A 17,194-nucleotide genomic window follows, 5' to 3' on the forward strand; every position below is an offset into this window, starting at 1 on the left:
TAGCATATTCGCCCACAGCAAAGTTTCGGCTGGGAAAACAGGGCGTGGCGGGCCAAAAGGTGAGGCGAGTGCGCAAAACCAAGTCAAAGTGTTTATTGCCGAGTATTAATATCTGCCAAGATTGCATTCCTCGGCTGGGCTGACAAGTCTCGCAGCCGTCTTGTCACTCGTCTTGTGGCGTCTCCAACAAAGTCGAGCACTCGTCTCGGAAACCCACTCCCCATGTGTCTAACTTTATTAATATACGATGGAAACTGTTGGGGAAAGGGCCCAAATCAACCCAATCAATGCCCGGATTTAGCCCCAAAATCTATAGGCTCCCGGTCGTGTTAACACGTGCCAACTAATAAAATCTTTATGTGCCTGGGAGCCCGGAGAAGGGATTGAAAACCGATAAAGACCCCGGGCCAGGCACACAAATACGCCGTAAGCTGACTGATACCGCACTTGGAAAATTTAAAATAAAATACTGGATCTGAGAAATTCGTCAGTATCTACTTCTCATATTCAGATACTTCGCTTTTTATAATATATTTGTTCTCAAAGGAAATGAGGCAAGTTAAGAGCTGTAGTAAATAAAAAAATAATAAATAAAACAATGGATCTTTAAAATTCTTCATTATATATTGATAGATACATTTTAAAGTTAAATGAGACAAATTTCGAATTTTTATTAACTTAAATACCTACAAATTTTTCTCAGTGCATCAGTGACCCTTGCAAAAACTGATATGAACCCTTTGATATTTGTTTGCCATTTAATTTATATACTGAATTTACGAGACTGGCCGGCATTAAAAACAGCACGCCTACAAAATCGGATCGGTAATTTGGTTTGAAATCCATATAAAGCCGAGAAAAAGCAGAACTTTGTTTGACCCCGATAACTAATGTGGTATTTGATGATTATCCCCCGGCTGTTTGTGTATTCTGTGAGCGAAGTTTCGACTTCCGCTTCCGGTGGCGAAGTGCGGCTCTCTCTTTAATTGAAACTGTTGCTGGTTTATGGAAATGGCCGCTGTTTAATCACCGCAGCCGGGCTCCTCGCCGGGCAAACATATCACAACAATTGAGTGTGCAACGCAACACTAACCAGGCCAACGGACAAAAACGAAACGTGGTCAGAAAAGTTGAAACTAATTATGTTAAAAGCTTTCGGCTGAGCCACGCCAAAAATTAGCAAAGTGTGTAGTGTACTGTACCCCGTCGCCAAAAAGGGAAAGTGGGCGTGGCTGGAGCATAAACCGCCCCAGGAGCAGCTAACCAAACATGAAGCGGAGCATATTATGCTAAATTAAATAAAAACACGCGACTAACGAAGTCGCGTTGAAAGGTGCACAGTGGTGAAAGTAAGAATCCCTGGCCATGCAAATGAATTTTTTATGAGGGCTTCAGCTTTGGAGTTTTCATATTAATTATTTCAATGTAAAAGGAAAACTTTTCGGAAACAATTTAATTTGATCAAATTTTAATTTGTTTGTTTAAAATACTTTCGATGGAGAGTACATGAGAGAATGTTATTATAAACAAGTAGATAGTTCAATAAAATAATGTTTAAAAAATTAAATAAAATATTTAGCAATGTTTCTTAGTTTAAATAATTTTTTAAAATATCTAAAATATTTTTTGTAATTAGTTTTTCCCTCCCAAATGGTTAACTGTGCGGCGGGGCAAATGTCAAAGGCGACGAAAACATTGTCAGACCGCCAGGACACTCAGGACTTTAATGAGCTGTGGCCACAGGACTGCAGAAACCTCTCGACGATGATTTTCATAAATTTAATTTGTGTCGCAAACCCCTGAAACAACTGAACAACTGCCGAGCCCAGCTCGATGGCCATACAGCAATTTGCATTTTAATTATACAAATTGAAGTCGGTCCGGCTACAGAGACTTATTGAACCAGATTAAGGAAACTAAGTGAGTCAATTGAAGAAAAACGAGTACGTGCAGTTTCGGTCCCAGAACAATTGATTTTCCCCTTTGTGAAATCAAATTCCTGTTTTTGAGGGCGGCGAGTTGGCATAGTCGAAAGCAAATCAAACTGAGATGCATTCCCCGTGTGGAAAGATACAAACTGGGGGCCGAACCAAAAAAATTTGCATGCAAATTAGCAAAAGGGCAAAAACAGAAATTCTATTTTATTTAATTTGTATTCGTTTTAGTTTCAGTAGCTCAGTGGTTCAGTTGTAGTAGCTGGCAGTCGGACGGATGCAAGACACAGACGCAGTTGGCTAGTCGACTTCCACTTCATTAGTTTGAAGTTCTGCTCAAAAGCAAATTTTTCAACTAGTTTGCCGAGGTTTTTGTGCAGCGCGATTTCCTCGGTCGCCCTTTCAGTTCTCAGTTCCCAGCTACCAGTTCTCAGTTGCCAGTTCACCAGGGCCAAAACGCAAACAAAAAGAATTCATTTTGTAGTACAAAAGAATTTCAATTGCAGTGCATACAAATTACTTTGTGTAAACTTTGTACAACTTGCTTGTGCATCTACTTGTGCTCCGGAGATGGGGAAAAAGGCAAGGAGCCGGGATTGGATTCAGGACTCGCGGATGTCCTAGCAACATGTGGCTGATGGTTCGCTTTTCGAGTTCATAAATTCCCCCTATGCGAGGGCCAGGGGAGAAACACTTTGAACCATGCCAATAGTTGAATCGAAAACTGTGATAAATATTCCAAGAAAATATAGGATAATATGTGAAGATATATAAATCCTATTAGAAATATTACTAAATATTACGAGACACTTTTGAACATTGTAATATTAAAATAATAGGCTCTTCATCAACATTTGTGATCTTAATATTAAAATAATGTCTTGAAACAAGCTTAATTTTTGTTACCTCTCTGCCAAAGTAGTCTAAAAATTCAAATTATGTAAAATATTTCCTAGTGATAGCCTCCAAAATTGTTTTCTCAAGTGCAGTCACAAAATTTGCAACTAAATTGAAACAGAAGCTGAAGCAGGAGCTGCGGCAGAGCTCAGGCGGCAGCAAATGTGGGCTGGAGAACATATGTAGACGCACTTAAGCCAACTCACACACCTAGCAGGCATAAATCATTTATTTGCAAATATGCATATTAAATATTCTATAAATTTATTGCCCGGCAGGCGCATAGGCCATAAAACAAAAGCCAAGGCAGGCCAAACAAAACCTTGTCAATGGACCTATGACCCGGTCACTTTCCTGGGCACAGCTCCCCCCCCCCCCCCCCCCCCACTTTCTTCCCCTCCCCCGAAAGCCGCAGCCATAAACAACTGGCCACTGCAGCTGCTAGTAACATGTGTTTGTCCATATATATGCGAGTACACATATATCTGGGTGTTTTGGCATTGTCGGTGTTGCATATTACAGATACTCCAGTATTCAGGGCCCAAAGCATTTAAGCATTCGGACTAGCCGAAGCTATTTATTTTATTTAACGCTTCAAGTGCAAAATGTTTCTGCAAGAGATGCAAATTTATTAGGCCTAAACTGGCCAGCAGGCTTACGAATATATATATGTTCGGCTGTAAGTACCTATACATATATTTATAGGTACCATGGCGTATGTGCAATATGGGTAAATGCTGCAAATGCTCGACAAAAGTTTGCTACGAAATCTTTGGGCAAAAAGTTGTTTGTTTCTTTCTCCCGTACTTTCAGCCGGAAATTGCGTTAAGTGTCCACTTAAGTTTCATACAATTAACTTTAACTTAGACTTTGGCAACTGCAACGGCAACAGCAACAGCAACAGAAATTGCAGCTGCAGCAGCAACTTTAACGGCAACAGCAACTTGTTGGGCATTTCGCACAAGTTCAACGACTTTAGTTTGTTGCATTTTTACGAGAACGCGAATTTGTTGTTCGCTTTTGCATTCACCGAATTAAGCCAAAAGTTTGTTTCCAAAGTTGTTTGCCGTAATTTGTTTGTTCTGTGGCCCGAGCACAGAAATCATTAAAATTAAATTAGTGCACAAATAGTTGGGCAAAGCAAGTGGCTAGTCAAAGCGAAACAAGTTATTAAATTTTGAGCTTTACGTCAAACGGGAAATGGTGAATGGAAAATGGGAAAACAATCCCTTAATTCTCACGAAACTGAAGCGAAAACTAATAAAAAACCGAAACAATTTCGAAGCTATTCGATGGAAATAATGAAGAACGTGAGGCATTTGCCGCTTCTGGTTTAGTTGGCATATAAAGAAGAGCTCTTCGCATCACCCCATGCAGGGCACATAAAAACAAATTTTATGACAAAAGTTTCGTCCTCGTTGTTCTTGCGAGGCGACGAGTGAAAAACCAAACCAAACCAAACCGAAGTGTAAATAAATACAAAATAAATTTGATGAAAATTGTGCAGAAAAGTTCATTTAATATGGATTAAAAGTTTTCTTGTTGTCTGGGCGAATCGTGCGAGCTGGAAAGCGAACTCCCTCGAGTTCGTATCTGTCTCTCCACGGCTTAATTCGATCTGATTTGATGGGCATGGGGACTCGAGATTCGAGAATGGCCCCCGAACAACGCTTTATGATGATTGGCATTGGCATGCGAGACCACTGTCACCAGTAATTGGATTTTTAAGCAGTCGAATTCCGGATTTCTATGCCGGCAAATTAAATTATATGGAAAGTTTGCAACAGTTATCCTCGGCTAGATGCTGCTGCATAATTCATTACAACTATGTGGAAATTTCGATAACTCACAAGTTTGGAAATTTGTGCGCAAATTAAATTAAGCTGTCACTGCCCATGCCACACACACACACCCCCGGGCAACCCACTTTCTACCCCCACTTTCTCCCCGCTTTCCTCACAACACTCAGGCCACAGAAACTTTCTTTGCAAAGTGTCAAGTTTCAGTTGTCGTAGACGTTGCCGAAATTATTTTTTGAAGTTTACTACACGAAGGCGTGCGCGTGTCCAAGTATCTCCCTCCCAGATATATGTACATATATAATGGCAGCTCCTACTCCAAATCCAATTCTATGTCGTGTGTGATGCTCCCCGGTGCTTAGAGATCATTGACCAGTCCTGCTCCGGAGTCCCAAAGTCCTGGAGTCCTGGAGAACCGGAGTCCTGGTCGTTGGTCAAACTTTTCCACACTCATTTGAAGCACTTGTCCGGCGATGACAAAAGTTGGCCAGTGCAAATTCAATAAGGCGACACTTTGCATAAACGAGGCAGGTCCGGCCAAAGTTTCCAGCTCGCCCCGAAAATCTAAAATGTTAAATGTTAATTTAATGAACCCTTTTTCCCGAGGCCTGAGTGCTGAAATTTGGTTAGGCGGATTTCAAGAAAAGGTTACCTCTGCTGGCCAAGAAATACACTTAAGGAAAAGCTACAAAATTTTTATAATATAAGATTATAATTTAGCAATGTCTGAGGTTCCCCATTTCGATGCTCTTATGAGCACACATATAATGCTCTGCTTCTGAGATTCTTGAGAGATTGACGTCTTCTCCATTTTGCCAGCTGGTGCATTTCCTCTTCCCCTTCATATATATAATATATATTGTGACCGGCACTCAAGGAATTGCCAACTGACAACTGGCTTTCAGTCCGTTCGAAGGCTTCACATCTCATTGCACTGTTTATTCATGAGGCTGCAACACTTTTCTTAATAAGTCTTCATGTCCCCTGTCCATTGTAAGTTGTCCAGTGTCCAGAGAACAGACTGCGATGGAAGGCCCTCGGTGCAAACAATTCCGGATGAAAATGTCCATCTGGCATTGAGGTCCCGCATTTCGTCCATTTGCAGTTATTGTAGTTATTGTCTGGGAAAAGTGTCGCATATGTGGGAGCTCAGCCTGGCATTTATTTATTTGCCCAGTGCCCTTCGCTGCAGCGGGAATATTTGTGATAAAAAGCAGGCCAACAGGCCAAGTAGTTTCTCTGTCAATTAAAATGGGTTCGAGGCGTGTCAAATCTCCCTGGGGAAAAAGGAGGTGCAGGATAAAATGGAACCGGACTGCATTGTCATTACTCGTATTTATTGTGCACTCATCCTGCCTCATTTGCGTTTTGCTTTAAGTGATTGCAAATTTGCTCGGCGGCAGCTTTAATGCGGTCCGAGTTCGAGTCCTTGCTCTATTAATCAGAGCATTCATGCACACTTAATGCACATTTTCGTTAATCACGCTCCATGCACATGGAACGCTTCTCGTCAGCACAAATATTACGATTGGGCGGCGATAAATATCGTACATCCGCCGTGTGTGTATCACGTTTACGGGCGTTTTCGAGAAAGCCCCACGGGGTTCCTCAATCACGCTTAATAACTATGCACTGGCGATGGTAATTTGCAGAAAATCAAATCACTATATCTTATGTTTACCAGATAATGAGCATATATTTCTAAATATTAAATATCAATAAATATTATATTACTAACATTAAAATATCTTTTTAGTATATGTTATAACTACCGAATATTATATTTTATTATACGAAATACTAGCATTTCCAACACTTCTAAAAAGAAATTCCGAGAACCTCTTGATGAGATTTTCCCACAGTGCAACCTGACATCTCTAAACTGTGCTCTATAAACTCTGCTCGATGATATTGAAGCGAAAGTCAAGTGACAGTCCCCCGAGCGCTGGGTAACTATAAATTTGAGCGGGAATCAATGGAATCAATTTACGCTTCTGGCCAGTGCAATGTCTGCTTTTTGCCGGAATGGCGGCTAGAGGGGTGTGAAATGGGTACTGGGGATCGGAATCGGGTCTGGGATTGGGATTCCAATGACGGTGAAGCGATGACGCGACAAGAGCGTTAGTTGGCCATTTGAAATGCACACTTGACATCCTGCGACACGCAGGTCAGGAGGATATTGCAGGAGGACATCGTGAGAAAGGCAAACAGAGACGTACATATAGAGCAGTCGGGGGAATCAGACAGCAGACATCAGAAATCAGGAATCAGGATAACCACCAACCAGCGGCGATTGTGGCGGGGTTGAAAACATCATAAATAAATCAATTTGTAATTCGATGCGCGTAGCTAATTGATTTTAATTGTGCTCTGCGGTCTGTCAAACTCAATTTGGTTCACTCTTCGCCGTGCGTTGCGAATTTTTGCAGGACACAAAGCTTTTGCAGGACACGTACTCGCTGTCGTCTAATGGCACGTAAATAAGCCGTGGTCCCTGTATCCCAGTTACCCAGAACCAGTATTATTCGAGCCGGGAACATGGAGAACAGGACATGTCCATGCCCTTTCCATGTTGCCATCGCCATCTGCAATGCAAATTAGTTGACTTCAATTAGCAGGCACTGCATCATTTCGCTGCAATTCAGCTACTGTTTCGCACTGTTTTGGTATCGGAAATACTAGGCCGTGTCCTGCCAAAGAAATAAAGTATCTAATTGGCCCTTGCAAAGGCCCATTGGCAATCAGAGCGGATGTTCGAGGGCCGGAACATGCGTGGGAAATGTTGATCGAATAATTGAAGGATCTTGTTGCGGTGCATGGGCTGGGCAGCTAATTGATGGATGTATGTTCAATCGAATGTGTAACTTGATTCGAGTTAGAAAATTAAAGATATTTCACAAGTTCCCGAGCTGTGTAATTATTACTGTTAGATGCATATTAAGTAGCTCGAGTAAATACCACTCAAAGAAGTCTTTATATATGAAATCTGTTGTAACTTTAAGACTCCTTTGATGGCTTCAAATATGTGACTGAAAAAAATGGTTTACCTAAAAGAATTATCTGCACACCAATTTTAAATTGGAATTTTTTTATGTCAATGAAAAATATGTTATATTTTAAATATATATATATATCATATAATATTTTTTATCAGTGATATTCACACTCCACTGCTTCGTAGCCTTTTTAATTGCCTGAGAAACTCGGCTATAAATAAGTGTAATTCCACTGTGAACATTCGCAAAAACTGATTGTTTGTGGAAATTAAATTGGATTAGTAGAAAGAGATATTTTCGGCTGCTTTTGCATTGTCGATGATTCTTGTCGAAGTCAAGGATTTTCCGAATTTGCAACCGACACAGAGCCGCATAACTTCAGTTTCGTATTCTGATACATTCAGCTGCCATCATTTTCAGAGTGGTTGCCATTATTTCGGTGCTTGTTTGTTTGCAATTTAATTTAAATACACAACACAGAACTTTCCAGACGCTGGGCAAACGAATGGAAATTTGAATGTATTTTTATATTTGCTCGCCTTTATCTGCTAAAATATTTTCTATACGAAATCACGCACAATTCAGATGTTTCTTTCGCAATGCAACTTTATAAACAACTATACGTATGTTTTGGGTATTATGTGGGGAGGATAGAAAATACTATAGCGAAAGGGGATCCTTGTGTATATGTAGCACAATTATTTGTGATAACAGGCAGAGGAGAACGAACCCTCTTGGCGAAAAGGAAAAGAAACGACTTCTCTCGGCCGCAATTGAAAAGAAATAACAAAGCGCGCTTCAATAATTTCGGAAAAGCGTCGGGAAAAACTAGGAAGCACAAAATATAATACAAAATGCGCATGCAGAACGGAAATGGCAAAAAAGCGAAGGGAAAATGCAGGAAAAGCGGAACGGGAGTGTGCATCGCATTGTACTAGATTCCTTCTTCTATATTTCTTTCAGATCTTCCGCTGCGTAACGGCAAGTTTTTTCACACTTTGCCAGGCAAACTAAATGCAGACAATAACCAGAAAGGGTGGGGTGCTAAAAAAAGGTCTCCTTTGTTGCAAAAATGTTGAGTAAGAATTCCTAACGCCAAAAATCAACAGTGAGAATTTGTTGAATCGGAAAATCCCTTAGGTCACCGGTCAGAAAACCTAGCCAAAATAAAGGAAAATGGGGTAGAGCTTAAAATTTGCATCTTCACATTTAAATGAATTCGTAGATGACCTTCATGAACTTACCTCGAAATAGATCACAGTCCCACTTTTTCAGTAAAAACCCCGTTTTTAAAATTAACACACATTTTATTTAATTTCACCACCATTTACAATATGCCCATACAAGGCTTTGATTTATTTACTTTAAATTAAATTAATTTAATATGTTTCTTTAAATATATTTTACACACATTTTCCTCTCCTCCTGCGAACACACTCCTTTGATTTCTGGCTTTATTCTTTTGTTATTCTGCTCTGTTTATTTTTCTGTATTTTGCACATTAAAAGTAGAATCAGTAATTTCATGTACTTAGCATATTTTCCTTTTACTGTATCTCGTTCGTGTAAACATTTATATTTGAATTGTGTATGTCCTGCTTTATAGGTTTTAAACTCTTCTGTTCTGCTGTCCAACCTTCGGTTTTCTTTGTTTACGACTAGGCTAGTTTATAAATGTTTGCTTAAACTTAATTTGTTTTTACTCTTTAGCTCGCTAGTAGACACCACATCTCCGAGTGTGGTTTTTTGGTGTAAAACAAGGGTCAACATGAAAAGCAGTCGTCAAAAGAAGATACTTGAAAGTAACAAAGTTGGGGTGTTCACTGGATCTGTTTAAAGAATAAATGCTGAACTGATGGTTAATTGGTTTGCATCTGACTAAGAATTAGCTTCTAAAATGGTTCATTACGACTAGAATGACTTTTAAGTATGTTCAAATGCGGCGTGATAAACGTTTAATCAAGCCCTCTGTTCGCGTTACGTACAATATGGATCACTTAAATACTTATTAATTTCTCAGTTCCAGCATAGCACCCCCAATACATCATCATATACTTTAAATTACTTAGGGCTTTAACTAACTGGTAACACACACGCCTAGGCCAGATCGTCTGTCCTCGATTCTGGCCAGGCCAGTTGCTGTCGGGACGCCTTGGAGGCGCTGCAGCTGGACAGGGGAGCTGGACGCCGGTGGAGCTGCTCCCGGGAATGTGCCATCGAGGGCCTGACCTCTGACCTCTGGCAGGTCTCAAATGCAGCCTCAATTAGCCGGAACAAGCCAGCCAGGATGGCCATTATAAGCGGCGCCACATAGACGCCGGGCAGGAGTCGCGATGCCGCCGATGCCGAGGTCGAGAAATACGAGCTGAAAAAGTTCTTCAGGCTGGAGTCGGAAGAGAGCGTAACTGCAAGCGGAAGAGCGGAAGTGCCGGCGAAAAACCGGAAACGGAAGTCAGTTGGATCTGGTGTAATTGAGTCGCGGCCATCGGTTTTGCCAACTTACCACGTGCCGGTATCGGATCCTTTTGCGGAGTGCCCAACTCGATTTCCTTGTACTCCTGGTAAAGATCCCCGATTTGCGCCGAGCAGCGCAACAGTAATCCCCCCGGATTCGGATTTGGGGCATAAACCGGTCCGCCGTGGCCGTAAACCGAATTCAGACCGTAGACATTGTTGTAGATGGCCGGGTTCACGCTGGAAAAGTGAACGCCCTGCAGTTGCAGCTTCAGCGAGATCCGCGAGGCAATCAGATTATCGATGGTGCGTATGTACTGGGTGTCCACATTGGTTATCTATAAGAAAGAATGAAAATATATATAGAAAAAAATGTTAGAAAATTGTTAAGGAAAAGAAATGTTATAAGCGATAAATGTTATGTAAGTTTTTCCACAAACGAGTATGTCTTGTTTACATTTAAATATTTTCAAAGTTATTTTTGGCTCTACAACATTTGCCATAACAAAACAAAAGAATATTTATCATATTAGATTAATTTATTCAGAACGACTTAGTATTTGGTGTTTAAGGTCTTACACTGAAAATTAAGTTGCAATTTCATATTGTAATATTTTTAGAAAGGGGTTTCTTTCTTACCTAAAATCAATTTAACTACTTTTAGCTCCTTTCTTTTTATGATACAATACATATGATGACAAAATATAAGAGTTTTTACTAACTTTTTCTTAATGCATTGGCATTTGGCATTGCAAGTCTTGATTTAAAGACAAGTTTCTCTCAGTGGTTAGGGAAGCGTACAAGGGGATTATAATTTTAGACTGCGCCTGTTTATTTTACGCTCGCAAATGCATTTGCATATTTTAAGGCGCTCGAGGGGTCTGCGGCGGGATGGAGAGGCCCCAGCATTTGGCAACGTTTAGCCCTCACGCTCTTAATACTTTTGTTTGTACTTCTCCTTTTGGCCGTTCGGACGGACCGAGCAGAAGGAAAAAACTTTTGCCAGCCAGCATCTTGTCGCCATTTGCAAGTTGGCACAGTTTGCCAAAGAGCACAGTGGCGGCGGGGGAGGGGGCCTATCGGGGTGGCCAGGGATTTGCCACATGTGCTGGGAGACACTTCTGTATGCATGGAAATTATGTATCAAGGAACTTTATCTGTGTTAATGCAATGCAGCAAAAAGCAGCGTCGTCTGAGCACAACACAAACACACAAAAGGATGGAAAAATGAGCCGGAAACTTGGCTGGACGGAAGCATGCCCTTCAAAATTCAAGTAAAAGCTGTAGAAAAGTTTTGGAAAAATTAAAAATCTTGAAATTAAATCACTTCTTTGTGAGGCGTTTGAAGGACTATTCTAATATCTTGCATAATTTAACACATAATGATTTTGCATTTTTTATTTCTATTAGTATTTTAACCTCCCCCAAAAAGTTTTGTATATTCCTAAATTTAATTTCTTAATATTGGCTGATTCTAAGTAGAATTATTAAGTTTATTATTAATCAGATTTTCATAGACCTAGACCATTTGCGAATAAAATCCATAAGATTGTGTTAATCGTACAACTTTTTTTCCGAACAGTACTTAATGTGTTTGAAAAGCATATACCCTCTAAAAACAGAGGGATGGAAAATGGCGCTTGAAGCCCACACAATTGCACACATTAGTGGCTCCAAGGACTGCTGCCAGGACATGGGACATTCGACATGGAACTTGGGATTTTGGACATGGTACATGGCCATCAGGGGCTCTACTGGCCTGGCTAAAAAACGAAAACGGCCGAAAAACTGCAACGCATTTGACGAAAGTTTTAGCCAGTTTGCCTTGCCTGCTTTTCTGAGCATTTGGATCGGGGCTTCCTTTTGGAACTGTATTTCTTATGCGCCATTTCTGCTATTCCTTTGGCCAGCATCCGTATTGGTCTGCATCCGCATCCCAATCCGCATCCGCATCCGGATCTGTTTCTATATCCCGGCCCATGTCCTTGCTGCGTAAGTCCACTTTATTTGCGCCAGCTCTAAGATGCTTAAACTTGCATTTGGCTTAAATGCTGCCAGCAGCTCCTTCATGCGAGAACAGCTTTTATGCTTAATGGCAGTTATTTAGTGCAATTCACTGTAAAATTGTTGCCATAGGAGAATCTGCCACTCGCCATTGCCATTGCCATCGCCAAGTCTCTTTCCTTTTCCCAATGTGTGTGTGCAAAAGGATTTGCGCTTTGATAAATAATTTTTCCCCATACGCATGTGCATGCCAAAAAGCAGATGTTTAAGCAGCAGAAGTTCTCCTTCCATTTCCGTATTTTTCTTGCCTTGCCAGTTTTCTTTATTTTTTTAGCCCGGCTCTCTCTGCATCTCATATATTTTTAATAGTTGTCTCTGAAGAATTCAGGCCCAAAACTTATGTGTGAATTTTGGGCCATGGCTGCACTTCGTGTTGCAGCTTAGCAGCACTTTTTGGAAATTGTCAAAAACTAATGGAGAGTGGGTCCGAGATAAGCCAGAAATAAAGCTTCTTTATGAGACGCTCCGGATCGCCTGGGTGTTCGTTATGGAACCCATTCAAGTAATCCGCTTTTTGCTTTATTTTATTTATTGCTGAAATTTGAGCACATTTGGGACGTTTTTTGTTTAGAAAAGTTTGCGCAGCAAGGTATTCGTTTATGGAAACTCATGTATACCTCTACAAGAAGGTCACAGAATTTAGATTAGCACCGAAGAAAATCTGAACCACTTAGTTAAAAATGGGAAAATATATGGAACGCTTGGGTTTCGTTAAAAAAATGTATTTTTCTTGGTAAATATTATTTTTTGTGGACGACAAATTTTTAAAATCCTATGTTCTTTTATTTTCCACTTTAAGGGGTTCTGGTTTTATTTTCTAGGCCATTGAAATTTGGGAATTATTATAAGTCATTTGTTCAATTAAATAATACAGATTTAAAGCTAATTAAGAAATTTATTATATACTGCAATTATTTTAATTGTTTTTTTTCAGAAAGAAAATTGTAATAAATTTATTTCTATATTTTTATTCAATATACAAAATTTACCTTTTAATTGTTCTACCACGAACGCACATCTGTGTGTTTTTTCATATTTGTGCTATGCATTTTATATAAATAATCCATGTGAAACAGATTTGGCGCTTGAAAATGCAAAATTCAAATAAGAGTTTAAGAGCTGCCCTCTATTAGTTTTACTTATTTATCTGGTAACAGGACTGAAAAATATCCGAAATTTTGGTTTTTACCAATTTTATTCCCCCCGTGACACTTGCTCCGCAGGCATAAATTTCCATGCGTTCGTTCAACCGAAACCCTGGTAGCTCCGCCCTCCCAGACGATGCAAAAACACAATAAATATATTTTATATTTCATCCAATATAGTGCACAATTTGTCCCTCAGCCCTATATGTATTCGTTCGGGTTTTTGTGTGTGCAATGCATTGCCAGCGTATCAATAACAAATAAATTGTGGATAGCACTGCAATATCTCTGGTAGCTGGTAGCTGGTTTACTGGCTGCCAAGAGTGTTTGGAGGTATGGCATATAGGGCAGCAGAAAAACTATGGCATGAAGGAGCTGCCAACTGCTGGCTACGAAGCTTTTTTCAATTTTCCGCTAAATTTGGCAGGGCTCAAGTGCTATTTGTCTTCATTAATGCGAATGCGCCTAGAACTTTGGCAGGCGCCCCTGGAAGATTCCTTGGTTCGTTCAACCCCGATGATGGCAAATTCTGCGTGGCATTTTTAAGCCGACGCCAAATGACATGCAGCAGTTATTAATTGGCAATTTACATGCCGAATGATTAATGCCTGGGCCCCAGGGCGGAAACAGCCAGGGTCTCGAAATGGAGCCACAGCAGCAGTCTTAAACCGAAGGCACATATGTCACCAGGGTGGATGTTAAGTACACATGCGGCCACAGAAATAGAAACAAACATTTAAAAACCAAAAAATATATCTACTAATAATAAAAGTTTTCTTTAAGTAAAATAAATTTAACAAATGAAAGTAATTTTAAGGAAAAGAAATATTGTCTCCAATGTGATACTATTAAAAAAATGTATTCTCATTTACGCTTTAACTATACATACCTATCATAATTCTACATCATTTAAATCATAAACTTAACATTCTATGTGTAGTGAATACCATTTTATTAGAATAGTATAACTCTTATAGTGTTATATATCAAAATAAGGAAAGTCCCAATATATTTATCATATTTAAAGCAAGGCTTAAGGCGTCCTTAAATTTCCTTGGTCTTTGAAACTTTTTCTTGTTTTTTTGACCGCTGCTGTGCACGTATAGGAATCGTTTTCCTGGCCTTGGGAGTGAGGGAGTTTTGGGTCCGGACCTCTTGCAAATTACTCCTGTGGCATTTCACCGCAAAAACTTTTGTCAACAGAAAGTTGTGGCTCCTTGCCGGCGCACCTTTTAACGTAAACTTTGCAGGAAATGTCGGAAGTGCCTGAGTGTGGAGTGTGTGTGCGTGGGTGTTTTCCGCCCACACACCCCTTTTCTTCCACCCCCCGCACCATGTTGATTTGCACAGCATGAAATATTCATTTGTTTCCTGTGATCGGCAATTGTAATATATCTTCCTCCTGCGGTATCGTTTTCTACTCAATTTTAGTCAATGTCTGCCACGTTTGCTTACTGTTTGTTGTCTCTCAGCCATTGGTTTCCATTGCCAAAAGTTCTCGATGTCCTTGCAGCTTCGTGTGCCTCCGTGTGGACCCCCTTTAGAGCCATCCTAGGAACCCCTGTTGCGCCCCCTAACCCACAACAGCCCCACCGCACAGCATCATTGGCATTTGGAGAGGCATTGCCGATAAGCTATCATTTCATTTCCAGGCAACACAACCCGTTTGAATATTCTCCCCGAAATTCCCCATCGTTCCGGCTGCCAGTTATTGCGGTGCAAATGATTTGAATTCATTTATCATGTTTAATGCGAGATTGCCGAGTGCGCTTCTGGAATGTGGCAACCATTTTTCAACGGCATTGACAACAGTACAGCCTTTCGAGGACTAATAGAGAGCGTTTCCTTAAAGGGGATTTGTGCTAATAAAATCAGCAACCAGAAACACGAGTATTGAGTTTATAAAGATATAATAGAGAAACCTTTCGTTTATAAAAAATATTTTTAAATATTTGCTGCAGGCATTCTGTGGCTGTATTTTCTTTTATTCCAGAGCATGACCTTTATTCAGTGATAACAATATGAACTTAAATCCCCTGCAGTCCACACACGCACTGGCTTGGTTGGTCCTGCCACCCGCATAATATTTTCCCAACCGCAAACCAATTGGAAGCTCTTGCGATAGAAAATTATGCATTCATCCTAAACTAAAACCCAACCATAAACAATTTTGCCAACCGCTCAGCAGGACTCATCTTCAGCATAGCAAGCAGCTCGAAAATCAGAAAAGGGAGGATTATGCAGTTGCACTTGCGTTGAATGGTAGGGAGCAAAAAAACGTGGGCAACCTGTTAAGCACGTGGAGCCAGGATCCTCAGACTCCTTAGCTTCGAGTGCCTCTGGCCCAGACACAACCCTTTTCAAGCGCAAATAGAGCGAAAGACTGGGGACTCGCCTTGACCGATTCTGAACCTGAACTGCTCTTGACATCGGGGCCTGGGTCGAAATTATAAGCAGGAAAATAGAGGGGAGCGAACATGTGGCATGCATATTCATAAAATTGCAATGGAACAGCTCGCAGGACAACAATGGCAGCACGACAGCAGCCAAAAGTGAAAATCCACAAGGAATGACAGCCCTGAGAGTTTCGGAAGGAGCCAGCACACAGATGCGACTGGTCTCGATCTTTAGCGATGGCAGGTTGGCTATTAAGGGCCAACGTCTAGCTTAGAAAATAAAATTATTTAAAACAAGGAAGAACGCTATAGTCGAGTACCTCGACTATCAGATACCCGTTACTCAGCTATATGGAGATATGCAAGCAGCAAAGCGAGATTAAAATGCGCCACCTACCGGCGGTATACAGATTTAAGCGTTATGGGCGTTAGAGTGGGCGTGGCAAATTTTTTTTTGGATCAATCGATAGGTATCGACGAGACCAATACATTTCAGTTAAAATTTTTTATCTAGCATGAAAATTGTGGGCGTCACAGGTTTTCGCGGTTTGTGGGCGTTAAAGTGGGCGTGGCAAACTTTTTTTTGGGTCAATCGATAGGTATTGATGAGAACAATACATTTCAGTTAAAATTTTTATTCTAGCATCAAAACTGTAGGAGCCACAGTTTTGGGCGGTTTGTGGGCGTTAGAGTGGGCGTGGCACTGTGCTGAAACAAAGTTGCGCTGCGCAGGAATCTCAGGAATCTGCGTGCCTAATCCCAGTATTGTAACTCTCATAGTTTCCGAGATCTCAGCGTTCATACGGACAGACGGACAGACGGACAGACGGACAGACGGACATGGCTAGATCGACTCGGCTAGTGATCCTGATCAAGAATATATATACTTTGTGGGGTCGGAAACGCTTCCTTCTGCCTGTTACATACTTTCCGACGAATCTAGTATACCCTTTTACTCTACGAGTAACGGGTATAATTATATCGGACCACCTAAGGTAATTTTGTTATTTTCCATCTGATAACCATCTTCGTTCCATCTTATTTTATAAAAAAATATAAATATATATAAATTTATTAAATATAAATGATAATAACAAGCTCCAACTAACAAGAGCTTCGAAAAAGAGATAGCCAAAAAGATCCAATTCTCATTATTCAAAAATCGCAATTCGCTTAACCTGAATTTTTAATTTTGAAGCTACTTAAATGGGAAATAATATTTCCTAACATAAAATCCTTTCTGATTATCAACCCCTAACGGATCTATTCTTATAAATAAATATTTGTATTACGCTTAGGCTCCCAAGAAGTCTCTAACAATTAAAAAGAAGCATAATTCTCTAGCAACAAAAATCCGACAGCACTGTCTTTCGACAGAAGATATAGGGGTTGTGCTTGCGACCGCATAGAAATCTGTATTTCACAGTAACTAAATGACAAAACGGGCTTTTGGGGCACAGATGCGGTCGTCTTTCCTCGCACTCCGCCGCTTTCTTCACCCTTTGGCCCC

The 17,194-nt window shown here is 40.5% G+C and overlaps 1 protein-coding gene across 2 annotated transcripts in view; it reads right to left on the minus strand.

Moving 5' to 3' along the window:
- Positions 1 to 8,918: 8,918 nt before the first annotated feature.
- beat-IIa (beaten path IIa) overlaps positions 8,919 to 17,194 on the minus strand; it is a 51,814-nt gene continuing 43,538 nt past the window's right edge. For both annotated transcript variants that reach the window (XM_036818684.3, XM_070995625.1), the window contains 2 exons: positions 10,129 to 10,417; positions 8,919 to 10,030 (listed from right to left, as the gene is read on the minus strand). In XM_036818684.3, the coding sequence (XP_036674579.3) occupies positions 9,723 to 10,030; positions 10,129 to 10,417 (597 nt within the window). In that variant the 3' untranslated portion in view covers positions 8,919 to 9,722. The remainder of the gene's footprint in view (positions 10,031 to 10,128; positions 10,418 to 17,194) is intronic.

This window comes from Drosophila suzukii, chromosome 3, assembly GCF_043229965.1.
Source record: "Drosophila suzukii chromosome 3, CBGP_Dsuzu_IsoJpt1.0, whole genome shotgun sequence".
Taxonomy (NCBI): domain Eukaryota; kingdom Metazoa; phylum Arthropoda; class Insecta; order Diptera; family Drosophilidae; genus Drosophila; species Drosophila suzukii.